General features: G+C 50.2%; 1 protein-coding gene and 1 long non-coding RNA gene across 10 annotated transcripts in view; one reads left to right on the forward strand and one right to left on the reverse strand.

Annotated features, from left to right (window-relative positions):
* Positions 1–26,985, forward strand: part of KIFC3 (kinesin family member C3) — a 92,905-nt gene that overhangs the window by 35,682 nt on the left and 30,238 nt on the right. For 4 of the 8 annotated variants that reach the window (XM_084755268.1, XM_084755264.1, XM_084755267.1 and 1 more), the window contains exon 2: positions 25,092–25,296. In XM_084755268.1, coding sequence (XP_084611394.1) covers positions 25,092–25,296 — 205 coding nt within the window. Of the gene's footprint in view, positions 1–20,373; positions 20,520–25,091; positions 25,297–25,339; positions 25,403–25,428; positions 25,659–26,985 lie in introns of those variants that run through there. The other 4 variants (XM_084755271.1, XM_084755273.1, XM_084755269.1 and 1 more) reach the window with 3 other exon arrangements.
* On the reverse strand, positions 1,363–25,085 carry LOC311582318. 2 transcript variants are annotated; one of them, XR_014774079.1, is made up of 5 exons: positions 24,812–25,085; positions 20,804–20,943; positions 19,767–19,951; positions 19,228–19,354; positions 1,363–2,404 (listed from the first exon to the last, which is right to left on the reverse strand). It is a non-coding gene; the product is annotated as an uncharacterized lncRNA (long non-coding RNA). The 2 variants fall into 2 exon arrangements; XR_014774080.1 differs by lacking the exon at positions 1,363–2,404 and having other exon boundaries at positions 19,047–19,354.

The following is a 26,985-nucleotide window of genomic DNA, read 5'->3' on the forward strand; positions in this document are numbered from 1 at the left end:
GGAGGAGCAAGGTGCCTGCTTCTTTCCACCCAGGGGCCTCAGAAGGGATGCAGGGGGGAGGGGTGCAGGGGGGAGGGGTGCAGGGGGGAGGGGTGCAGGGGGGAGGGGTGCAGGGGGGAGGGGTGCAGGGGGGAGGGGTGCAGGGGGGAGGGGTGCAGATGGAAGGCTACACAATACAGAGAGCACCTTACTGTGATAACAGGGTGGTAGCTGCCCCTTGTTGGATGTGCTGAGATGTCTTGTGTGAATTTAGCAAGCTTACGGTATCCCTGCCCCAGCCACCTTCATGGTTCCCTCCTTGAAGCTTATGATACATCCGTTAGTCCTGTCTATCTGTGTCTGTCTGTCTCTCCCCCTTCCTCACTCCCCCACACTCTGTCCAGATTTTTGTTCTGTAACCCAAGCTGTCCTTAAGTTCCCCACCCTGCCTCGACCTCCTGGAGATAAAGGTGTATGGCACGGCATCGGGCTCATCTGTACTTTTTTTTGTTGTTTTGTTTCAGTTTGTTTGTTTGTTTTGTTTTTTGTCGTTTTTTTGTTTTGTTGTTATTGTTTGTTTGTTGTTGTTGTTTTTGAGACAGGGTTTCTCTGTGTAGCGTTGGCTGTCCTGGACTCACTTTGTAGACCAAGCTGGCCTCCAACTCACAGCAATCCGCCTGCCTCTGCCTCCCAAGTGCTGGGATTAAAGGTGTGCACCACCACGCTCGCCATCATCTGTGCATCTCCTGTTTGGGGAGCCTTTATTCAAAAGCTTGGGCCTAGAAGTATTTTAGATTTTTTAAATATAGTATTTCCATACACATGATGAGATCTCTTTGCAGGGGAGACCCAAGTCTAAACCCAAGCTCTTTTATCCTTCATATGGCCTGAAAGGAAATTTGTGCCATATTTTTAAAAATTTTTAAAGTTTTAAATGGGTGCTGGAGACCCCAACTCAGGTCCTTCTGCTTGCTCACTGAGCCATCTTGCCAGCCTGTAGTTATGGGTTTTTTTTGTTGTTGTTGTTAAAATTATTTTACTAGTATACGGGTATTGTGCCTGCATATGTATCTGTGTGCCACATGCATGCCTGGTGCCTGAGGAGGCCAGAGGAAGGCATTGAGTCCCCTAGAAATGGAGTTATAGATGATGAAGAGTGGCCATGTGAATGCTGGGAATTGAACCTGGGCCCTCTGGAAGACTTGCCAGCGCTCTTAGCCTCAGAGCCATCTCCTCAGTTCATTTTAAAGATTTAAAAAATATATATATTTTAGTAATTTATTCATATTACATCTCAATGGTTATCCCATCTCTTATATCCTCCCATTCCTCCCTCCCTCCCATTTTCCCCTTACTCCCCTTCCCTATGACTGTGACTGAGAGGGACCTCCTCCCCCTGTATATGCTCATAGGGTATCAAGTCTCTTCTTGGTAGCCTGCTATCCTTCCTCTGAGTGCCACCAGGCCTCCCCATCAAGGGGACGTGGTCAAATATGGGGCACCAGAGTTCATGTGAAAGTCAGACCCCACTCTCTACTCAATTGTGGAGAATGCCCTGTCCATTGGCTAGATCTGTGTAGGGGTTCATTTTAAAGATTTTTATTAAAAATTTCTGTGAAGCTGGACGTGGTGGCACATGCCTATAATCTGAGCATTTGGGAGGCAGAGGACGGCAGATCGCTGTGAGTTTGAGGCTGGCCTGGTCTACAAAGTGAGTCTAGGACAGCCAAAGTTACACAGAGAAACCCTGTCTCAGAAAAAAGAAAAATTCTGTGAAGCTGGGTGTGGAAGTGCGTGCCTATAATCCTAGTACTCTGGGAGGCAGAGGCAGGTGGATATCTCTGAGGCCAGCTTGGTGAGTTCCAGGACAGCCAAAGCTATACAAAGAAACCCTGTCTCAACCTATGTCCATCATCAAAATTGTGTGTGTGTGTGTGTGTGTGTGTGTGTGTGTGTGTGTGTGTGTATTTTGAGCTAGGCCTTGGTCCTTCAACCTGCTTCCTGTGTTCTGGAATGACAGGTCTGGGCCACTTCATCTGGCTTGTGGATTACTTTTAATGTGTCCGCATTTCAACCGTGACATGTCACACAAGGTCAGGTGTGGAATTTTCCAGTGGAGGCGTCATGCGTGCAGCAAGAGTCCGCTAAGCCAAGAGTGGGGACTCAACCCTGTAATCTCTGCTCTCTGGGGAATAAGGCAGGAGGATCACAAACTCAACACCAGGCTCAGAGGGATGCCTGGGAGTAGAGTGACCAGCCACGTGGATTCCCACAGAGCTGGGGGATTTCCAGGATGAGGAGCTTTCAGCACTAAGGTCAGGACAGGTCTTGGCCCAGAAGGATGGGGCCACCAGCGGGAGAGACTGCACACGTTCAGTAGAAGGGACCACATTCGTTGTCTCTTCTGTTTCCCATATTACAGACTCTGTAGAAAAATTGTAAGAATAAATAGAAAAGATAAAAAAAAACCCATAAAACAAAACAAAACAAAAAAGATTTTTAAAAGTCCAAAAAAATTGTAAGGATAAACAAAGAAACCGATTTCTGAGTTCCAGGCCTACAGGCTATAATCCTTCCTTTAAAACTGTATGAAGGGGCTGGAGAGATGGTTTAGCGGCTAAGAGCACTGACTGCTCTTCCAGAGGTCCTGAGTTCAATTCCCAGCAACCACATGGTGGCTCATAATCATCTATAATGTGATCTAATGCCCTCTTCTGGCCTGCAGGTATACATTCAGGCAGAGCACTGTATACATAATAAATAAATAAAATGTTAAAAACAAAAAGTTAAAAAAAAAAAAAGGCTGTATGAAAAGTCAGATATGTGCATAGATAAGCATGGCTTCCCCAGCACCTAAGAGGCTGAGGCAGAAGCATGGAGAATTCAAGAGCATACTGGGCTACAAAGCAAGACCCCATCTCAAAAGAAGCCCCCAGACTTGAGCCTTCCCCCAATTCCCATTTCTTTACCTTTTCTTCTCCCTACTTCTGAACTCCCTTATTGTTATCATCATCAGTTTTTTTTGTTGTTTTTTTTTTTGACACAGGGTCTCACTATGTGGCTCTGGTTGGCTTGGAACTCACTCTATATACACCAAGCTGGCATCAAACTTATAGATATCCTCCTGCCTCTGCCTGGGACTAAAGGTATGCACCACTACTCCCCAACCCCAGGAACCTTCAGAGCTAGGCAGATCTTTGTATACTTTCTCCAGACCTCCAAGAAAGAGGATGCAATTAGCCTTCAGTACTTTGGAGAGGTTCCAGCAAAGGACATGAAGACCCATAGGGTAGTCATTTCACCTTAGAGTTTAGTCTCTGCCACCCGCCTTTAACCCCAGCACTCAGGAAGCAGAGGCAGGAGGATCACTATGAGTTTGAGGCCAGACTGTTCTAAAAAGTGAGTCCAGGACAGCCAAGGCTACACAGAGAGACCTTGTCTTGAAAACAAAAAAACAAAAACAAAAGTCTCTGCCACCCAATCCAAGCTACCATTTTTGGGCTATGCATGATGACCCAGACCAAAGACCTCTTCTCTGCTTGGTGTCTGGAACAATAGCTGGACCTGGGGCAGCAGAGGGTCGCCTGGCTTCTCTTTCTAACTCTGCATCCAGAATTGTATACCTTTCTCACAGAGCTTACTCCTCACTGTGGCGAACCAGGTTGTTTGAGGCTGGCCCAAAGATGATGTTCAAGTCCACCCCCAATTAGATCTAGTCATAGACTTTCTTCTGGTAGAGGTCATCCCTTCTGCTTGGCCATTGTGTCCCTAGTGGCTTCCAGCTGGGCCTCACTCTCTTGGGCCAGTCTCTTGATGCCTTCTACCTGTTTGTTCTGTGGGTCTCTGCATTCCCTACTAGACTCATTTTAGCCTCATTTATTCATTAAGTGACTTTCTATTGAGGACCTGATATGTGCTGGGCAGTGTGGCAGGTGCTCAGAGTGGCAGGGAATGAGACCAGAAGCCTTTGCCTCACGGAAGAAAGACAACTGGGAAGCAGGAGAGACGAGTACAGAAGATAATTACAGGGGGTAGTAAGTGCCACAAGGAAGGGGCAGTAACTAGACATGATAAATGGCTGGGGGCCTCTGCCTGACTCTAAGGTGACTCAGGAGGGGACAGTTGAGCTGGGAGTCTAAGGATGAGGAGCTAGCACGAAGGGTGTATGGAGGGGCATCCCAGGCAGAAGTAACAGCAAGCCACAGAGGCCTGGTGACATGTTTGGGGATCAGAGGCCTGGTGACATGTTTGAGGATCAGGAGGAAATCTGTGACTAGAGTTAACTGGAAGATGGCCCTGTTATTGGACCAGCGTTGAGCTGTTGTAAGCTCTGTAGAAAGCACTGGGACTTTTTAAAAAACCAAAAGTAAATGAAAATAATCATGATGGGATTTATATAGGGATAAGACCTTTAATTTTTCCCCTTTAGGCTTTTATTTTTTATTAATTATTTATATTATTTATTTATATTAATTATTTATATTAATTTATTTATTTAATTATTTATTTATATCCATGTTCTGCCTCCATGTATGTCTATGTGAAGGTGTCAGATCCCCTGGAACTGGAATCACAGACAGTAGTGAACTGCCATGTGGGCTGGAATTTGAACCTGGGTCCTTTGGAAGAGCAGCCAGTGCTCTTAACTGCAGAGCCATCTCTCTAGTCCCTAGGCTTTTAGTTTTAAGGCAACAGAAAGGCCTAGAGCAGAGACAAGTATTGCTTGATTCTTACAGAGGTCAGAGACAGGGTCTGAGAGAACATCCAGCTTCCTGTTATCCCAAGAATCCATCAATGGCACCACAGCTGCCAAGGAAAGCTGAAATCTGTAGGACTAACTGGTCAACATGTTGGGCTCTGGTGTTAGCAAAATATATTATTAAAATAGCATTCATGATAGTTAAGAGCAACAAAAATTGGGTTGTCTGTTGTTAGAGATAAAAGTAAGGAAAGGCCTGTTAAATCATTGGGCAGTTTGGAAAATCATTTCAAATAATCACATATAATAGTAACAAACAACAACAAAAAAGCCAGGGGCAAGCCTGGAGGTAGTGGCACATGCCTTTAATCCCAGCACTTGGGAGGCAGAGGCAGGTGGATCTCCATGAGTTTGAGGCCAGCCTGGACTACAGAGAGTGTTTCAGGACAGTCAGAGCTGTTACACAGAGAAACCCTGTCTCAAAAAATCAAAACAAAAACAAAAAACAAACAAGAAACCCATGGTTGGGTGGAGAGATGGCTCAGAGGTTAAGAGCACTGGCTGTTCTTCCAGAAGTCCTGAGTTCAAATTCAAGCAACCACATGGTGGCTTATAACCATCTATAATGTGATCTAATGCCCTCCTTTGGCCTGTAGGTGTACATGCAGGCAGAGCACTGTATACATAATACATAAAAACAACAACAACAACAACAACAACAAAACAAAACCACAGTCAATTTATATAGCCCAGGCTGGCCTCTTGGTCTTTGCACTGCTGGGAATATATGTGTGTGTACCATGTCTGTCTGCCATGTATCCTTCTTTGTTAGGATTTATTTTTTTTCTCTATGTGTGGGTATGTGTACATGGTGCAGGTGCCTATGAGGCCAGAAGAAAGGGCCAGAGTCCCTGACTGAGGGTGCTGGGAACAGAGCTCAGTTCCTCCACAAAAGCAGTGTGTGCGCTTAACCACTAAGAGGTCTGTCTCTTCAGCCCTTCCTTCCTGTGGATTCTTAATCAGATCTGCACGGTGTGACTACTCAGATAGTAGCTGGCACTGGTCTGATACCCGAGGAGGCCAACTGGAGCCTTTAACAAGCTTGGCAGCTGTAGCCAAAGTGGACATTATCAGCAAACATAGTAATGCCGTTGATACACCGGGCCAATAGCCTTGACTAGTAAAGCCACAGAATGCCCAATGGAGCCTAAACGGTACAGTGTGCCAGACTTGGGCCCAGAGGACCTGCCACTTTTTTTTTTTAACTGAATGAGTTTGGCCAATAAATAGAGTCATTCCACCCCCATTTCCTTTGTGAACTATGAACCTAGCCCCTCAAGGTTGTTCAGGAAGAGCTTTGTTGGCCATGTGAGGAGGGTGAGGTAAGAGACAACATCATTGGCACTCTATAGAGTCAGAGAAGCCCAGGTGTGGCTATGTGATCTCTGGCCAGTTGTTTAACCTCTCTGAATCTCTTGTCTGTAAGACATGATGCAGGTAAGAGCAGGATCCGCTTTGTTGAGAGAATTGCACGTGAAGTATTGGGTTAAATAATGTATGTGCCCTCCCTGAACTAGTGACTACGACCTTCTTTAGAAATGCGATCTTTGCAGTCTACATCTGTGCAGTCATAGTGGCTTAGAATAGGCCCATGAGTATAATATGATGTCTCTAAGAGGAGAGGACTCTAGATACAAGGGAAGTTCAGGGTATGAGGCAGAGACAGAGACAAGGACAAGCAAGAAGCGCTCTATCTTCCAGCCAAGGAAAAGCAAGGATTGTCACAATAACCAGAAAGACAGGGGCTCTCCCCTAGGGCCTGGCTGAAAGAGCAGGGCCCTGCTGGTGATCTTGGCTGTGGACTTTAGTCTTCAGAACTGCTAGAAATGTTCTGTTGTTTTTAGCTACCTGCTTTGGGGAAATTTTGTTCCAGGGTCACAAGACCCTCATAGTACAGGATAGGAAACGTGCTGTGTAGAGCCCACTTTGCATAGGGTGTTGTCATTGCTGTCACCATACTCAGTATTCATGGCTCAAGATTGGCTTTGATGCCTGCAGACTCCTTTGGTGAGTCCCCCAACTCCCCTGACCCCATGTCTTATTGGAGTGGCATAGAATGGTTGCCCATGGTCACATTCTCCAAGTATCCCCCTTTGCCTTGCTTGGAAGAGGGGAGGGGACTTCTAGTTTTAAAAATCTTATTTATTCATCAGGCTTGGCAACAGCACCTTCATTGACTAAGTCATCGTGTGTGTGTGTGTGTGTGTGTGTGTGTGTGTGTGTGTGTGTGTGTGTGGTTTTTTCGAGACAGGGTTTCTCTGTATAATAGCCCTGGCTGTCCTAGAACTTTGTACATGCCCCAGCACATGTGTGGAGGTCAGAGGACAACTTGGGAAAGCCAATTCTTTCTTTCCACCATGTGGGTTCTGGGGCGCTTCAGTTCACCAGGCTTGCCAGCGCGTACCTGTACCCCCTGAGCCACCTTGGCAGCTCCAGAGGTGTGGTGGCTGGCTTCTTTGAGTCCGTGGTGGGTGTGTTGAGGTTAAGGGTCCTGAACACATCCTTGTACCGAGGGGGTGGGGGTTGTCCCAGACACCGCCCCGTGCAGCAGCAGCAGCAGCAGCAGCCTAGCCTGGTTTCGGAGCTGGGATGGTTCATAAACCTGTCTGGCAACAACATTCTTCCAAGCCCGAGCTGTCACCATGCAGTCTGTTGTGGTTTTGTGAGGCAGCTCGGGCTGCTGCCCATGAAGTCAGCTGTGACTCACAGGGGCCTCAGAACTGGGACCAGGTCTCAGCAGCCATGGTGGCCAGAGCCCTTGATTGCACAGCCCAAATTGCATGGAGACTAAGATTGGGTCTCAGAGGCCTTCCTCCCCAAGACAGAGGGGAGAACCTCTGGGGTAAAAATGGGGAAGAGGGAGATCATCTGGGTCTGGAGAAAGAACAGCTCTGACAGCCCTCTTTTGGTGTCTTTTCTGTCTTGGCCATGTCTCTCTCTTTTTTTAATTGATTAATTGTGTGTGTGTGTGTGTGTAGGTTGGAGGACAGCCCATGAGAGTCAGTTCTCTCACCAAGTGGGGTCCACACCAGGCCATCAGCACCTTCATTCACTAAGCTATCTTGTGTGTGTGTGTGTGTGTGTGTGTGTGTGTTTTCTCCCCCCCCCCCTTTGGTTTTTCGAGACAGGGTTTCTTTGTGTAGCCTTGGCTGTCCTAGACTCACTTTGTAGACCAGGCTGGCCTCGAACTCATAGTGATCCGCCTGCCTCTGCCTCTCGAGTGCTGGGATTAAAGGCATGTGCCACCACGCCCACCTGTATTGTGGTTTTTCAAGACAGGGTTTCTCTGTGTATTAGCCTTGGGTGTCCTGGAACTTTGTAGACTAGGTAGACCAGGCTAGCCTTGAACTCAGAGATCCACTTGTCTCTGCCTTCTGAAGGCTGAGGTTAAAGGAGTGAGCCACCATGCCATCCTGGCTTTTCTCACTTGTAATAGGGATTGTCTTGTTTTGTGTTTTTGAGACAGAGTTTCTCTGCATAGCCTTGGCTTTCCTAGGACTTACTTTGTAGACCAGGCTGGCCTTGAACTCAGAGACCCACCTACCTCCACCTCCTGAATGCTGGATTAAAGGTGTGTGTCACCAATACTAGCTGGGCTTTCGGGGATGGGCAGTGGTATGTTGAGACAGGGTCTTTCTATGTGGTCCATGCTGGCTTGAAACTCCTTTTGTAACCTAGGCTAGCCTCAAACTCATGAACTTGATGCCTCAGCCTCCATAGTTATGGGATTACAGGTGTGCACCACAGACCTAGCTTAATGGGAATATTTCAAGACTTGCTACTAGAAATAGGGGCACCATTCCTCACCTCTCCTCTCCTCTCTATCTCTGTATCATTAAGAAGTTACAGGTAGCAAGACAAATGGCTCAGATCTTCCAGGAAGAGTTTCCCAGCATCCTTTGCCGAGACCTGTAAGTTACATTGAGATTGGACCTCAATGGGGGAAGGGAACAGGTCTTCTAAAAGCCTTCAAGGATGCAGACAGTTTGTAGCAGGGGACATGGCCAAGTCCACATGTCAATAGCACTGGAGACACTTGCTACGGGGTGCAGGCTCAATTTAGGTACCCCACCCCGTGTGGGTGTCTGTGGCAGGAAGTAGCCGATGTCTGGGGGATGTTTGGAACATCTGCGGTAAGATGGAAGAACTTGGTGACACCATGTCTAGGCTACCTTGCTGTGGACCAAGCCTTTCCTCGGGCCCCAGGTAGACAGTTCTGTATCAGGTGCTCCCTGTCTCTCAAGCTGGAGCCTGTGCCTCCTGAGAAGAGGGCTGCGCATCATCGTGGCCTTGGAGAGCACCCTAGTAGAAGAGCGAGGACAGGAGGCTGATGCGGTCCAGCCCAGCTAGGTTGGAGAAAGAGGGAAGAAAACCTTGAAAAGAGTTCCCGAGGCTTCTGAGAGATGGTTGGAGAGGACAGGTGACTGCACGAAACTGGAGTGGAGCTGAGGAGATGGCTCAGTGGATAAAGTGCTTGAGGTGCAAGCACGAGGACCAGAGTTCGGAGCCCCAAGACACATGTAAATGTCAGGTGGGCATAGTGGCCCGCCTGTGATTCCAACACTCAGAAGGCGGAGATGGAATCCACAGAGCACGGTGGCTTGGCCAGGTTGTCACATTCTGGGTTTAGGTCAGAGACTCTGCCTCAATAAGATGGAGAGGGCTTAAGGAAGACTCCCTATCTCAACCTAGTGCCCCCCCAACACCCTGACACATGTAAGCACACACATGAGTAACACATACAAAGAAGGAAAGAAAGAAGACACTAGGATGCGCACACAGACACAGAGGCACCATGAAGCATATGTTGGGAACAACTCTTGTGGGAGACATTTTTTTCTTCCACCACCCGGGGGTTGGACTCAGGCGGTCAGGCTTGGCAGCGAGTGCCTTTCCCTGCTGAGCCATCTCATAGGCCCGAATTTGAGTGTCTTCTGCATGCTAGCCTTTGGAACAAGACTTAGCAAATGATGAGAACAGTGACGTCTCATCTCTAGCATGGATAAATAGTGCTATTCCCGTTGCCTTGTTGTTGCTGTGGTATAACCTGGGGGAGGAAAAGATTTAGTTGGCTTACACTTCCAGGTCATAGTCTCTCCTGGAAGGGACATAAAGCAGAAACGATGGAGGAACACTGCTTGCTGGCTCCCAGGCGGGCTCATGTGTGGCTAGCCTACTTATAGAGCCCAGGACCACCTGCCTATGGGCTAGTTCTGCCCACAGTGGCCTGGATCCTCCTACGTTAGTTAATCAAGGTAATCTCTCGTAGGCGTTTCCACAGGCCAATCTGATACAGCCAACACCTTAACTGAAGACTCCTTCTCGGGTGACTCTAGGCTGTATCAAGTTAATGACTAAAGCTACCCGTCACAAGCACTCACTCACTGGCTGCTTTCAGATTCAGCACATAATAAGTGCTTAGTTAATAATTCTCACTCATAACATCCAGGCTCAGAAAGGTTACCTGTCTTGCCTTGCCCAAAGTCACACTGCATTGCCGGGGGAGGGGTCTGGATCAGGGCATCCTACTCTGACTATTGAGTTGCCCCCTCAGTCACACTCCAGCAGAAGGTAAAGTGAGGGAAGGAAGTCCTGGTGACTTTGGACTGGATAGTGTCGGCACGGCCCCACGGAGGAGGGTTGTGTTAGTTACTCTTCTGTTGCTGTGATAAAATACCATGACCAAAAGCAACCTACAAAAGAGTTGGCTTTGGTTTATGGTTCTAGATGACTAGAATCCGTAGTGGCATCAGGATCAGGAAGCTGAGCGATCACATCTTAGTCGCAAATAAGAAGCAGAGAACTGGAGGCAGGGCAAAGCTACAAAGTCTCAGACATGCCCCCCATGCACCCCCCACTGCCGCCCCCCGAGAAAATTTCTCCTGTAAGGTCCTGGGTCCTGGGTCCTAAAAGTTCCATAGTCTTCCCTGTCGTCACCACCAACTGAGGACCAAGTGTCCAAAATCAGGTGCCTTGGGGGACATCTCTCATTCAAAGCACCACAAGGTGACATTTTCACTGGCAATCACATGGTGAAAGGACCTGCTATAGAGTGACCATGGGACAAGGACTAGTCTGTTCTGCTATGTGAGGCATGTAGCACTGGGCATGTAGCAACTTGGGCAGGAACTAGCCTCCCTGGAGTCAAGCCCACATGGGACCAGGGACCATTCCAACACATACAGCTAGCAGGAGGAGGAGAAGGAGGAGGAAGAAGAGGAAGAGGAAGGTGTTCTTCTTCTACCTCTGCCAGCCTGACCAGCAAGCTTTTAGTTTTTGGCAAGCACTATGTCCAACCCTCTTGCCTGAAGCTCTCAGATTCCTTAAGTCTCTGGATGCTTATGTTTCTATTCCCTGGGCATATGTTACAGAGGAGCATGTGTCTATGAGGGTGCTCAGCCCACTTGGTAAGCAGTGATGGGCTCCCGAGAGTTGCTGGGTACAAAGCTGGAGGTGTGCTTCAGAGCAGTGGAATCTCAATTAGTGCCATGCAAGAACTTGGCAGCCATATGGGTTTGACAGGGTCCTGGTGGCTCTGAAGGTGACAAATGTGTCCAAAGAGTGCCTTTCACTGTCTCACCAGGACTGCTCATTTGCAGCCCTTGGTGTTGGCATTGTTCCCTGGGAGGGCTACACCTACCTGCTATTCCCAAGGTTGTCACTAAGATGGGGTGTACCAGATAACAGGGGCTTTTGGGAGACCTGCAGCTCCCAGAGTTCCTGACTCCCCTTCTGGAGTGAGCTGTGCACCCTGCTGCAGGGCTTTCAGCCCAGGCTCTCTGCTTTCAGGCCCAGCCCCTGCCCTGATCCACTGGGTCTCTCCTGGTCAGACATCATTTATTTTTTTTTTTCTTCACCTCCTCTCCATTCCAGGTCCACATACACCCAGAAAGGCACTCGTGGCCCCAGTTGACAGCTGTTGCTATAGCCTGCAGTTTGTATGACTTCACATACATGTGTATGGGAGGGCTGGGATCAGTGGAGAGGGGCTAGGAGCTGAGCCCTTAAGGCCTCTTTGGCTGACCTTGGGGTAGGTCTCTCTTTATTATGGCCCCTTTTCTCTCCCTCCTCACCAATGATCAATCAGCCAACTTCCCTGGCTCTACAGTGCTGGAAGAGCCCCAGACTACTGTGTTCTATTTCTTTACCAGGGAGTCGGGGCAAGCCCAACAAAAGAAGAGGAGTCTGCCTCAAATCACACAGTGGGCCAGAGGACACAGTTTATTTCTTGAAATACCCCCCGCCCCCACTTTACAGCGTTCTTAGCTACCTTTCAACAGTGTTCCCTGATATCTAATCATGGGCCTCCCCTAGCTAGTCTCATACTGTAACATCTCAGTTTCCCCACTTTTAAAATGGGAATGAACCATCATGCCAGCTGCATGTACTCCCATGGAATGAGAGGTAGAGTCCAGGCTGGGCTGGGAATGGCTGTCCTTAAGTAGATGACAGCTAAACTGGCGTTCCAGGCCCTGCACAGCTTTGGCCGTAAGGATGGTTGAAGTTCATTCCTCCCCTCCCCTAGGAGATGAAATATGGAAGCCACAGAAACTACAGGGATCCTTGTCATTTCTTCCCCGTCACCTGGATGCTGGCAAAGTCCCATGTGGAAGGAAGGTTGAAACTTGTGGGGATGACTAAGAACTGGGAGCCGTGGGAGGCTGGCTAATGAGCAGCGTCAAAACTTCCGCCGCTGTTTGCAAACAGGGGCCACCCCCCAGAGGAGGAGGAGGACAGGCTACAGGAAGAGCTGGCCTTGGCGGCCTCAGCCAGGCGATGCTGCAGGTTAACACCAGTGGGGCTTGAGGCAGCCCTGTCCCCAGATGCCAGGGTGGTCAGGCAGGTATGCTAGAAGCTTCTTTGACCTGCGCCCTGGCTGCAGCCTGCATGGGTTTCCTTTCTGGGACCAACTGAAGCCCGAATGTAGTGTCGGGGTGGGGTGGGACCAGACATGATGTTGCTAGTGGCTACCTGAAAACAGTGTACCATTCAGGGTTTCCCTGAGTACTCTTCGATGCTGGCTAAGGGGATGTCACATGACTACCTGGGAAGGCTTCAGGGACTGAAGAGCAGGCTGGGGAGGGGAGCCTGAGCCAGTCAGTGCCTTTAGCCAAACCCACCCAGCTCAGGTGACAAACACTCTTGGCCTGAGCACGTGGAGGCTGCCAGCCTGACACACCCTGCTCTGACAGCCGTCTCTTCATGTGCTTCCTCAGAGAACCTGCCAGGGAGAGCATTCCAGATCCAAGGGAAGAACTGTAAATTCGTGTGAAAATGGTTCTTCTCAAAAAGCGCTGCCAACAACGGGGTAAATTTGGTACAGACCTCCTGAAGGCAGTCTGGTAACATGTAGAAAGCAACAGCAAGATACTTTAGACCCTGTTCTGGAAGATTCTCTAAAGGTGATAGCCCCTGGTCCTTATTCCTGCCCCAGGGTGCTTTTGGGGGGGGGGGAAGCAAGGGAGCAAGTTCTTTATAAAAGTGAAAAGGGGGAGCTATTTAAATATCAACTCCTACTAAATGGTGGGCTCATTTGGGACCCAGCCACCCAATGGAATATTAGTCGGCAATTTGAAAAAAAAAAATAGTAATTGAGCTGGGGTTGGTGGTGTAGCTCTGCAATCCAAGTATCTGGGAGGTGGTAGCTGGAAGATCAGGGGCTCAGGGATCTTCTCAGCCACATGTCAAGTCTGAGGCCAGCATTGCCTGCAGGAGACTCTCAAAACAAATAAGGTAATACATTAGCCAGGCAAGCTGGGCGGTGGTTGCACATGTCTTTAATCCTGGCACCTGGGAGGCAGAGGCAGCCGGATCTCTGAGTCAGTCAGTGGCCAGTCTGGTCTACAGAGTGAGTTCTAGGACAGCCAGGGCTACACAGGAAACCCCTTCTTTAAAACAAAAACAACAACAACAACAAAAAAACCCAACAACGTGCCAGGCAAGGTTCCACGCATCTGCCATTTCAGTACTTAGAGGGGCGCAGAGACAGGAGGATCAAGAGTTTAAGCTACAAAATGAGTTGGAGGCCATTCTGTGTGGTACATGAGACCCTATCTCAAGGAACAAAAACAAAACTAAACAATCCCCCCACCCCAAACATTAAATAAGTCCGCCGTAGATGGGCCGAGGGGCAGAGCTCCGTGGTGGAGGATGGGTGGAACATGGGAGATTCTGGTTTGGTTTCCAGTATCCCAGATAAAATAAAGCAATGATTCCTTTCATCAGGACCAATGTTTCACGAGAGCTGAACCTCAGCCTTTATGGGGTTCACAGAGAAGGATAGACATTTAAAAAAGTGATGTGGTAGCCAGGTGCGGTAGTGCTGACTTGTAGTCCCAGCACTTAGGAGGACGAGGCAGGAGCATAGCCAGGTCTAGGCAGCCTGTGTGGTATGTAGCAAGACCCCGAGGAAAGACAACAGGAACAACAGAAGAATTACATCGGAAAAAAATTTAAAGTGAGAGTCTAGAGTTAAAAAATAGCATCCAGTCTGCTCCCATCAGCTCCTACTTGCATTCTGCTACCGCCAGGTCCCTGCAGTGATGGCCTAAGGTGTTTCACACGATCTCACGTTTCTATTCCACAGCACCTCATTGGTTAGGTACAACAAAAGCCCTGTGTTCACAAAAAGAAGCTGAGCCACGCTGGACCCTAAGCCCACTTCTAGCCATTGTCTGTCTGTGTTGTCTTACCGTAGATTGACATCTGCTCATAGCTTGTTACCAGGAAGAAAATCTAGACCAATGACCCAAATGAAGGGCAGTAGGACTTGGGAACATTTCCAAACTCTATTGGCTTCTGTTATAATTATACAATTAAAAAAATATATTTTGCCCACACCTGCAAATCCCATGTACTTTGGAGCTAGTGGCAGAAGGATTTACCTCTCTCCCTCTCTCTCTCTCTCTCTGGTTTTTTGAGACGGGATCTCTCTGTGGTAGCCTTGGCTGTTCTGGAGTCGCTTTGTACACCAGGCTGGCCTTGAACTCACAGCGAACCGCCTGCCTCTGCCTCCTGAGTGCTGGGATTAAAGGCATACACCACCATGCCTGGCTTGGCAGAAGGATTTCTTGAACACAGGGTTTTGAGACTAGCCTGTACAAGAGGGCAACATAGCAGGTTGATAATCTCAAGTTAAAACCTTATTTACATTTCCCCCTTTACTTTATGTCTGAGTGTTTTGCCTACACGAGGCCATAAAAGGTGTCAGATCCCCTAGAACTGGAATTACTGACAATTATGAACCACACATGGGTGCTGGGAACTGAACTCTGGTCTTCTATAAGAGCAATAAGTACTTAACCGCTCGCCCATTTCTCTAGCCCCCCTCACATTTAAAAATTCATTTATTTTTTGTGTGCATGTGTGTGCCATGGCATACTCGTGGAGGTCAGAGAACAGCTTGTGGAGGTCAATTCTTCCTTCTACTATGGGTGCCAGGGATTAAACTCAGGGTTGGTGGTAGGTGCCTTAGGGGCCACCAATTTTAAATATGAAATATGCACCACACAACAGATATGATATGGAGAAGTTTATTATAGTGGCAGGGATACCTGAGAGAGAGAGAGAGAGAGAGAGAGAGAGAGAGAGAGAGAGAGAGAGAGAGAGATAAGAAGGTGAGGTAAGAGAGGAGAAAGTAAGAGAGCAAGAGAGAGAGGTAGGTAGGTTTGTCCTTTTATATACTCCTAGGCAGGGGCATGCATATGGCAGGTAGGTAATGACATCATAGGTTGCTAGGCAGACTGGGGCAGTATGCCAACAGAAGTACCTCTGTAAAAGCTTTCAAAACACTACTGGGAGCTGAGCGGTGGTGGCCCAGGACTTTAATCCCAGCACTTGGGAGGCAGAGGCAGGCAGATCGCTGTGAGTTCGAGGCCAGCCTGGTCTACAAAGCGAATCCAGGACAGCCAAGGCTACACAGAGAAACTCTGTCTCAAAAAACCAAAAACAACAAAACAAAACCCAAACCAAATACTACTGGGGGGTTGGAGAGATGGCTCAGTGGTTAAGAGCACTGGCTGTTCTTCCAGAGGATGCAGGTTCAATTCCCAGCCCCACATGGCAACTCACAACTGTCTCTAACTCCAATTTTAGGTGATCTAAAACCCTTACACAGGGTTTACACGCATGCAAAAACACCAGTGCACATGAAATAAAAATAAGTAAATTAAAACAAAACAACACTACCAGGATCTGCTCAGTGGTAAGGCTCTTGTCTATCATCTGCCAGGCTCTTTGTCCAGTACCCAGCACCATTAAAAGCACAAAAGGCAAGCTGGGTGTGATGGTGCACACCTTTAATCCCAGCACTTGGGAAGCAGAGGTAAGCAGATCTCTGTGAGTTTGAGGCCAGCCTGGTCTACAAAGCGAGTCCAGGACAGCCAAGGTGACAGAGAAACCTTGTCTCGAAAAATTAAGAAAATAAAATAAAAAATAAAAACACAAAAGGGCAACCAAACACCAAAACTTCAAACAGGGAGAGATCAGTGAGCAAGAAAGGAAAAATGGGAGCACTGAGGCACAGGTGGTGATGAACAAGGGCAGAGGCACCAGGAGCAGGAAATGAAGCCAGAGAGTTTGGGGAGGAGCTAGGCTTTTGTGTTTGGCTGACAAGATGAGTCAGGGAGGTGGGCAGAGCTTGTCGACTGTGCCTCTCCAAGGGCCACTTCTGTTTTTGGTTTTGTTTTGTTTTGTTTTGTTTTTTGAGGCAGGGTCTCACTCTATAGCCCTAGTTGGCCTGAAATTCAGTTATCCACCTGCCTCTGCCTCCAGAGTGCTGGGATTAAAGGTGCACTTACACACACCACACACACAGGCACACACACACCCTTCTCTGGGTCATTCGTGATAAATCTTTTTATTACCTGGAATAAATACATTATCACCCCATTGTTTGCATTCCTCTCATTTTTTAGACTACAGGAGATGATAAGGATGAGAAAGCCTCTGTTTGAATGCCAAATTCCTTAGCAGGTCAGAGGTAGGTTTTTAGCTGCCCTCCCGGGAGGACCAGAGTGCCAATTGAATGAGGCCTCTGGGCAAATGGTGACAGGCCAGGAAGTCTGAGAATTTCAAGGCTAGGTTTGGATGGGCCAGGAGTTGCCTTGCCTCATTGGAGAGTCCCTCTGAAAATGGGAGAAATGTTTTTATCCTGTTAATACGGCTTTTAGAAAGTGGGGAGCCAAAGGATCAGGCAGGGGGTTTGGGAGACAGGTGAAAAGTACTTATTCCTTCAGGAATCCCCAGTGCCTGTGAGAACTGAGTCTATAGCACACAAGAGGAATTTATAGTCTGGCCAAGAGAGGTCCCAACCCCCTGGCTTCTAACATGCTCAGGCTAAAGTCACACAGTGGGACTGGATGCAGCTTGCTCTGACCTTCCCCTGTGATGGGAAAGCTTCAGGAGATGTGGGTTTCAATCAGCAGGACCACTTCATATGAGAGTCAGCTCTAAAATGTTCTCTTCCAGGGACCTGGGTACAGAGGCCCGTGCCTGTAGTTACAGACGTAGGAAGATCGCTTCTGCCTAGGAGCTTAAGGCTAAGACTAGCAACACAGCAAGGCAACCCCTCACCCTTACGCCAAAACAAAAACCAAATAAAGTACAAGTTCCCCCAGAACGGAGAGACAATAAACACTTTGCCCGGATGCAGAGCCTTCTTTCTGACCACAGGAAACAGCTGTCTACGGACCCTTCCGTCTGCTAGGAATTGGCCTTCATTTGCATGGGAGTCTATTTGGGTATGTTTCCTGCATCTTGTTCTCCTCGACCTGTGTATACTCTGTGAGTTACCCTGTATGTGATGCCAGGCACCAGAGTGAGAAACTTTTGAGGTGTCATGATGTCTGGAAAGGGCCCTGTCCTCAAGGAGGGAATGGTGTGGATCGGCTACAGTGATGGGTGCTGGTGGCGGTGGCGGTGGCGGTGGCGGTGGCGGGTGCCACTGCTAGGGATGGGAAACCTTCCTGGTGTCTGCTGCTCCCTGAGAGTAAAGCGGAAAGCGAAGGTGAGCTTGCTGGACTTGCAGAACTCGAAGGTCATCTGGAATTGGCGAGATAAAGGTTAGCAGAGGCAGGTGGGGCGGGGGTGGCGTAAAGGAATGAGGCTTCCAGGCATTTGGCAAGGCTGGAGGTCACTGGCCAATCAACTTCCAGAGACTGAAAAACCTTGCTTGCTTATCTGTGGTGGACTTTGGCCACTGTGAGAAAAGGGGGACAGGAAGGGGGGTGGGGAGATCAAATCACAGCAGCGATTCCTCAGTTTCTCCTCTCTGCTTCCCTCTAGGGCAGAGCTCTTGGGCCCGTGGCTACTTCTGATAGCTGTGTGAGGGGGTCCCCATCCCTTCCTGCCCCCCAACCCCCGCAGTGAGCACCTAGACACCACTGCTGTCCCCTTGTTCTGCAGATGTGAGTGGAGGTTTGTCACTGCCTTTTATCCAGCCCTAGACGGCTCCATCCCTACCCTATAGGGGGCAGGAAGCATCAAGGCCAGTGGACAGGATTCTGGGAAATCTTTTATTTTTCCCATGGTTGGGAGAGAGTTGGCAACCTCTATTGAAACCATCAGGGGGAAATGGTGTTGGTATGCAGTTCCTGGTGACACTCTGTAACCAGCAGACTTTGAACTTGAATCCTCCCCTTAGCCTCCCCAGTGGCTAGAATGACAGGCCTGCGGCACTAGGGCCAGCAGAGTGTGAATTCTTAAATTCTTAATAATCACTGAACATTTCAAGCTAGAGCCTTGCTGGAATTTTAAGAATGCTTCCTCCTATTCATCTCCCTTTGCTGATGCTTCCTACGATCGTGTGTGTGTGTGTGTGTGTGTGTGTGTGTGTATACACAGTGGCACTCTGTGTGGTGCATCTACATCATCTCTACTGGACTCAGGAGCCTCAGCTCTGGCCCGTGAACCCTTCCTCTTTTCAACAAGCAGACATAGGATGCTGATCAGTGTCAAATAGGATCTTGCTACTAAAGAGCTCAGCACAGTGCCTGGCACTACGTCCGCTAGGAATAAATAGTGTCTATTATGTGCACAGGAGGAAAGGGCTGTACTAAATAAAGTGTTGGCAGCACTTATTCCCAGGTTGTTACAATGAGCATCCATCACTTTTGTAATCGGAGAAAAGGGAACAATTTTTTTTTTTTTTTTTTTTTTTTTTTTTTGGTTTTTTGAGACAGGGTTTCTCTGTATAGCCTTGGCTGTCCTGGACTCGCTTTGTAGACCAGGCTGGCCTCGAACTCACAGCGATCCGCCTGCCTCTGCCTCCCAAGTGCTGGGATTAAAGGCGTGCGCCACCATGCCCGGCTACAATAAATGTTTTTAATGATGAAAAAAAGAAAAAAACAAAAACAAAAACAAAAAAACAAAGCAAACCTGGCTTTGGCTTTGCTAGAAGGAAGCTGAAGTTAATGTCAGTGTCCCAACCCTTAAGCAAGACAAGGCGTCTGTGTTTATATTCAAACTTTAATGACAGACAAACCACTTACCCACGAATAAAGCCTCCAATAGAGGAGAGTGCATGCTTCCAGCTGAAGGTCTATTGTCCTGTCGGGCACGAGGCCTCTTGCCTCTTACCTCTGCCTTGGTCCAGATTCTTCACTTCCATTCAAGTCTCTATGGCAGAAGCAGGAAACAGGCTTATCTGAGGGGACATGGTCCCGCGCTAGCTCCCTCCTAGACCATCCCTGCCAAGCCTGAAGGGGTCGACCCCCACCCTTCTCAGGTTATTTGGGGGACCTGTCAGCCTCTGCTGGTTAGGCTCCGAGCCACTCTCTCCTTCCGCACCCTGGAGTGGGCACACGGTGGCTGGAATAAATGCTTCTCTGTTTGGGAGACAAAGAACAGAGTGGCTCCTCTGGGTCAGCTGTCTCTCTTGGCTGCCTGAGCCTGCTACAGTCGTCTCCCCCCCCCCCCCCGCCCCACCCCCTTCTGCCGCTCCTAGGTGCCCCAGGAAGGAGCTTTTAAAGACAAACTGGGGGCTGTTGTACTCTGAGCTGTTCTGCTGGAGCTTAAGGGAGTGCGTTACCTTAACAAACCCCAAGCCGGCTGCTCAAGAGAAAGCTCATTGGCTGGGGAGCAGGGGGCGCAGCTGGAGAGGCAGTATGGCAGGCTAGGCACAGTGAGAGGGTGCATGCCGGTGTAGCAGAGCAGGTGAACTGAACGTGTGTGTATACTTCATCTCCTTCATGTGCAAGATCATGTATGAGTTTGCTAGAATGAGAAGATGTAGTGTTAAGATGTGAGTCTGTGTGCTTGATGTATGTGAATCCTAGCTGGAGCAGTGAAACTTCTGCACCTGGGTTTGGGGCGGAGTGCAAACCATTTCAGCGTGAATGTAACCATTTCCCAATATTAACATCTCGGTAGGAATGAGAGGCTTGCGTTCCTGCTGGCTGGGTGAGGGAGAGTGTGCAGGCACGCGGTGTGCAGTGGAGGGTGTGAGCCTGCTCTGAAGGCGCAGGCAAGGTTTGCCTGGGCTCCTGCACCAGTGGGTGAGCACACAAGTGTGTACCAGCCTGAGGGGGGCGGGTAGGACTAGAGGGGGCACGCGCCTGGGGCGGGCGCGGGCGCGAGAGTGCGCGTGCCCCCCTCCCGAGCTCGTTGCCATGGGAACGCGCCGCGGTCTGAGTTAATCATTTCCTGTGGAAAGTGCGGGAGGGGCGGGCACGGGGCGGGCCGAGGAGGCAGCGGCGGCGTGGAGCTGCCTCGCGCGGGCGGGCCGGAGCGGGCCGAGCCCTGGGCACTGCGGCGGCGCTGGGATCCTGTCTCCGCTAGGCCGGTGAGTCCGGGTCCCGGCAGGCTGAGGGTGAGCTGGGACGGCGGGCTCCTCCCAGAGCGCCTGGTGGGCGCCGCGCCCACCCTGCCCATGGACCCCTCTTGTCCCGACCCGCAGCATATGCTGTGATTGGGTTCCATAGAAATCCGGCTGTGAGCGGGGTTCCCACTGCGTTTTTCTCGCCGGAGGATCTCGCCGGGTCCTGGGCGTGAGGGTGGCACAGCCTCTAGGGTTGCGCTGCCTAGACCCGCTTGGGATCTCTTAGGCAGGGAATGTACCGAGCCTACCTGGGAGCTGGGTGTCGACCAGGGCACCCCATTCCCCTGCCATGGGTTGCTTCCAGGAAGGCTGCTGTTTGGGCCCTCCCTCTGTGTCCTAGGGTAGTTCTCTTTCTCCGGCCAGGCCCGAGGTGGGGGTGCGCCAGCTCCTAGATTAGGAGGAAGGGCCTCAGAGATACTCTTCGCTAGCTGCAAGCTGAGAGGAATCAACTCATTGACAGCTGCAGCTGAGGAATCCCCGCAGGGAGGGGGAGCCCAGAAGCTGTCCCCACCAGCCTTTTCCACTGCAAGTAACTGCAGAACTCTGGCTGACACAGTGAAAGGCCCGGTCCTGAGACATTTTAAGGAGGAAACTGGATTTAAATTCTTAAGTTCTGTTTGTCACCCACCCCCTTCAATGCATGTCACAAGCTTGGGCATTGGGACTGTCCCTAACTTCACCTTCCGTAATGTCCTTTTGCCCCAAACTGGATGAGTGCCCTTCCTAGCCTGGTAGGATTTGTTCCCCGTGCCCTTCATAAAGGGGCCGGTCTCCTTGGTCAGAGAGAGTCATTTGCTAGGAATGCAGCCCCAGAATGGTTTTGTATATTTGTGTGGCTGTGAATTCTGCTGTCTGTAATGGGCAGCAGGGAGCAGAGAATTTGAAATCTGGATGCCCCAGAACATGTTCTGTGTGCCAAGGATGGCCAAACCAGTCTAGCCACCTACCCCCTCCCCCTGCCCCAAAAATGCTCACCCAGGAGAACCAAGCTATCTCCAGCAGTGGTGTATAGGTGACTATGAAGTCTGACCTCCCCTCCCCCAATCTTTGCACTGTCTTCTGGTCTGGCCCAGGAGGAGGGCAGCTCTACCATCCTTGCCTAAACCCAGAGAGGCACGCGCCCCTCCCCCAGCCAGCCTTCGCCTCCACTCACCAATGGGACGAGTGCACTAAAGATAGCATCCTGAGCCCTTTGTATATGCTAACACTTCATACGTGCATTGTCCCATGTTTATACCAGTCCTGTGAAGTGCAGTTCTTACCACTTTATCCGTGCAGATGATAAGACAAAGAGGAGGTAATTGATGCTCTTAAGTGGCAGGGCCAAGGCCCGAACCAGCCTCAGAGCTCTACCCCTGATTTCCAGCTTAGTAAAGGTCCCAGGGCCCCAGATCCAAGCCCTGTATAGGACAGTATACACTTCTCTCTCGGCCTGGAAGCCTGGGCTTGTCTGAGATTCCCTGATACTCCTGACCTCACGCCAGGGTTTCTAGCTGCTAAATTCAGCTGCTTTTTCCTCTTGGGAGACCTAGCACACACCCTTCCTCTTTCTTCTACTTCCTTTCCTGATAGCACAGAAATATGGTCTCCTGCCTCAGCCCTCCTCGACTGAGCTGATGTCTAGGACCTTCTGTCTCACATGGCCTCACAGGAACACCTGCAAAGGCTGGTCCTCCCGTCTTTACCCCCGCTGGCCTGCAGGGTGGTTGGCCTTATGCCTGGCTCTGGGCCAGGCTGCCTGGGGAGGCCATTTGTATCTGCTCCTCTTGCTGCTTTCCGCCTTCCAGCCCACCTCAAGGCATCAGCGCTGTGGGGCTAGTTATACTAACCATCTTTCTGATCCTTTTCGTCCACATTCCTGTCCCCCGCCCGCCCGGTGAGTACCCCATGTTGTCTTCACTCAGGGAAGGAAAAGACCAGGACCCCACTTTCTTCAGCACTTGGCCCTGGAAGCATCGGGTCTCATCTTCAGTCTCCGACTCCAGATTCTTGCTTTTTTTTCTCTCTCCCCCACCTCCTCTAGATGCTCTGTTCCTGCCCCTCTGTCTACCCCACCTGTCACCTCTCCCCTATCTCTTAGTTGATCTCCTTCGCATTCTAGCCGAACTTCTCCCAAAGAAGGAAACAGCTGCCTCCTAGGCTTTCTCCGGTTCCTTGAGCCACGTTGAACTTGCTTTGCAACCTAGGCTAGTCTGGATCGTGGAACCTGTGAGTGATGGTAGGTAGGTGTGAGCCCCCATTCGCAGCCCCCCCCCCTCGGCTTCTCTTAGAAGGGCCCCTGGGGCTTTCTTTTACTTTGCTATGGCTGCCTGACTGTCCTACCCTTCCCATTTGTTCCCCAGCCACTTTGGGGACTCTGTGTATGCCCTGCGCAGCTCCTGTCACCTCTCAGACCTCCCCCCTCCTTCAGTTACTATTTTCAGCCCCCTGCCCACCCCCCCAGCCCCGTCCTCACTCAATACCATCTCTCCTTTCTCACCCTTGCAGATTTTGTGGGCACTTTTAGTAGTGGTAGCCTTTAGTGCTGAGACCTAGTGGCTAGCCTGACCTCCTCTCCAAGCTTTGGTTTGTGTGTGTGTGTGTGTGTGTGTGTGTGTGTGTGTGTGCACATGTGTACGTATATGTGTGTGGCATTTCAGGTTTCAGGACTATCCATTTAGTAAGCCAGCATGGACCATGTGGGCAGAGCTCTACAAGCCCCTCACCCTCAGGGAACCAGAGAGTGTTCTTGCTCCCTGCCAGGAAGTGGTCAGTACAAGGAGGATAGGAGAAACTGAAAAATGGCCCACAGTCCTTTCTGTAGCTCTGTAGGAAGTCCCTTGTGTGTCCAACTCAGTCTTCAAACTCCATGATGCCCCTTTAGTCTGTTTTTTGTTTTTTGAGACAGGGTTTCTCTGTGTAGCCCTGGCTGTCCTGGACTCACTTTGTAGACCAGGCTGGCCTCGAACTCACAGCGATCTGCCTGCCTCTGCCTCCCGAGTGCTGGGATTAAAGGTGTGTGCCACCACGCCCGGCTGCCCCTTTAATCTGACTTTGCTTCTGTAACTGGCATTGCAGCCTGAATCTGGGGCAAAAGTCTGGTCAGTTTAAATGTCCTTGAGGCTGCCCTGCACACAGTAGGCACACAATAAAGACTTTTGCAGTGAGGAAGATGGTGATCCTGGCCTACATAGTGACACCTTGTCTTTTTTTTTTTCCCCTCAAGACAGGTTTTCTCTGTGTAGATCAGGCTGGCCTCTCAAACTCACAGAGATCTGCCTGTCTCAGCCTCTGTGAATGCTGGGATTACAGGCGTGTGCCACCAAGCCCTGCTTTTTTTTTTTTTTTTTTTTTTGACACCCTGTCTCAACCAAACCAAACTAAACCAAACCAAAAACTCTAAGTCTAGCCAGGCACACACGCCTTTAATTCCAGCACTTGGGAGGCAGAGGCAGACGGATCTCTGTGAGTTCGAGGCCAGCCTGGTCTACCAAGAGACTCTAGGACAGCCAGAGCTGCTACAGAGAGAAACCCTGTGTTGAAAAAACAGAAAAAACAACAACAACAACAACAACAAAACCAGAACAAAACAAAATACACACAAAACAAAAACAAAAACCTCTAAGTCTGAAAATTTGTGTTTGAACTCTATCCATTTGTTTACTTTCGACACTGGACCGGTCGGTGCTCCTAGCACACTTAAAATTCCCACACCACTTGGAAAAATCCCTCTGATCTCCCTGGAGCCTGTTCATATTGTTTTGAGACAGGGTTTCACTAAGTGGCCCTGGCTGGCCTTGAACTCATTGAGATCTCTGCCTCTGGAGTCCTGGGATTAAGGGTTTGTGCCATCATTTCAGTAACCCATTGTTTTATGCCGCCGTGAAGGTTTATTGAAGGCTTGTCCTCTTCTGACTGGAAGTTTGAGGTCCCATCTCTCCTAATCATCCTGCTAGGGGCCCAGCACATAGTAGATGCTCAATTAAGGAATGAAATGGGAACTGAAAGGACACCTGGCAGGGTGCCTGTCACAACCTCGACACCAACACTGAGCCACTTGCATGTGTGAAGGAACTGGCTCTGAGAATTTGCTGAATGTAAACCCAGCTTGCCCCTGGCCCTAAGCCAGCAGCCCCTTACAAGCTCCCCCTCAGTGAGATGCTAGTACTCAGAGTAGTAGCTGCTGGGTCACTGGCTTGGGACAGAGCCCGGAGGCCCAGTCTTAAGCAAGCAGCTGGGTGCAATTAGACAGAATGGAGGAAAAGGATTAAACTCACCACTGTTTGGAAGCACAATGCTGGAGGTTCCTCCATGTGGGCCTGCTGCCCCGTGTGTCCTCTGCCAGATCTTCACAGTGGGTGGAAGATTCACCGACTCTCTCCTGGCCCTCTTGGAGATGTCACCCTCCTGTAAGCCCAGGGCTCCTAGGGGTTGCTGCACTCGGGCCTGCTATTCTGGGTGGTAGGTGATCCTTGCTTTTGTAGACCCTTCTGGATGGTACAGCATGTTAAATACCCACTCTTCTTAAAGCTCCTTTTCTCTTGTTCTCTCCCCCAGCCTGCCCGGCACCCAGAAGAGGTTGCTGAGCCCCGGGCCATGGTCCCCTCTCGCAGGACGTGGAACTTGGGAGCCACGCCTTCACTGCGGGGCCTGTGGAGAGTGGGCCGGGTCCAGGAGCCCAAGCCTGGGATGGCTCGCCCCGCCCCAGCCAGCCCAGCCTCCCGCCCTTTCCCACACACCGGCCAGGGGAGGTTGAGAACTGGTGAGTCCGCATTTTTAGAATGCCTCTTCATTTCCCTTCCTTCCTCTAGATCCCAGAGATGAGACTGAGGCTTCTCGCGGTTCCTAAACTCAGTCAGAGCTGTCAGGTAATTACAGGGTAGCCCGCAGCCCAGAGCCGGCTGGGCGTGGAGCACAGCGCAGCGCAGCAGCGTCACCGGGTGCTCCTTCTCTGCGCCCAGCCTAGGAGGCGGAGAAGGCTGGCCGGTTAAACTTTAACAGTTCATAGCACGGGCGGGCGGGCGGGCGGCGGCATCAGCTACGTTCCCGCCAGCGCAACCAGGTCAGGGACTCTGAGATCTCACTTGGGCGCTCTCTAATATCAGCTGAAGGCCGGTAAACAAGGTAGGTGAATCGGTTGACCTCCTGGGTGCCCTGCTCAGCACTGACACCTGATTCCGCCAGGCTGCCCTGGGCAGGAGTGAGGAGCAAATACAGGTTACGCAGACAGAGTGTTGCCCAGTAGGCTTTGGGTGCCAGGTCCTAGATTTTAAGTGTCAGACAGCCAAGAGCTGCTTTCAAAGTGATCGTCCCAGCAGGTCTATGGTGAAAGGGTCCTGGAGCCTGGGCCCCTGCTGTGCTCTAGGGAACTGTCAGCAGTCAGTTTTCTGGGTCATGTCCCAGGTGCTGAGACTGTCTGTCAAGGAGCCAGCGGCACCTCTGTTCTGGGTAGGGGCTGGGTGTGGGGGCGAGGAAGCTGCCTTGACCCTTTCCCTAGCTCTGTGTGGGCAGGTAGGCAGGGTGCCCTGGTTGTGTGGGAAGGCAAGGTTATCCTGGAGAACCGCCTTCAGGTGTTCCCCACCTTTCCTTTTGCTCCTGACCTACCGGGAGAAGTGTCCAGATTACCAGCCTGGCCCTCTGGGTCATGAGGCCATGGGGTCTAAGCCCCTTAGTATACAGAAGGGGGCAGATGGAGGCTCAGAGCTGGCTCCTAATACATTCCTCTCTCCCTTTCTAACTGTAACACATTTACTCTGCCAATGTCAGCCAGACAGTGCTTTGACTGTCACCCAGCTTCTATGGTTGCCGGTGGCTGGCCATCCCCTTAATACCCTGGGAGCCTTCAGGCTAGCAGGAGCTCTGTGGGTAGGTCCAAGCTGGTTGTTTGAAAGGGACAAAGGATGGTCTCTACAAGCTTGTCCTCAGGGTGTGAATGTAATAGAGAAGAATATGGCTTTTCTGATGATAAAATTTTTTTTTTCACCTTGAAAACTCACGGAGCTCTTCATCTTATGTGTGTGTTTGTGTGTGTGTGTAAAATGCATACAATGACTTTAGACTTATGGCCACTTTATAAACGTAAGGTCCAGTGACAGATGTGTGACAGGTAGGGCACAGGCTTGGCACCCAAGAGAGAGTCTCAGTCAAAAAGGGCACACAGACCAGGCGGTGGTGGCTCACGCCTTTAATCCTAGCACTCTGGAAGCAGAAGCAGGCAGATCTCTGTGAGTTCAAGGCCAGCCTGGTCTACAGAGCGAGTTCCAGGATAGCCAAAGCTATACACAGAGAAACCCTGTCTCAAAAAGCCAAAGAAAAAAGAAAAACAGACACTCCAAGTCCCCCCAAATATTCCCTGATGGTGGTGTTCTTGTCATCTTGAAAGGGACAGTCAGCCAGGGTTAGTTGGTACATGGGGTTTGAATACAAGCCCTATGTGACTGTAGGCATGTTG

Source organism: Acomys minous (assembly GCF_964271855.1).
Source record: "Acomys minous genome assembly, chromosome: 14".
NCBI classification, from domain to species: Eukaryota; Metazoa; Chordata; class Mammalia; order Rodentia; family Muridae; genus Acomys; species Acomys minous.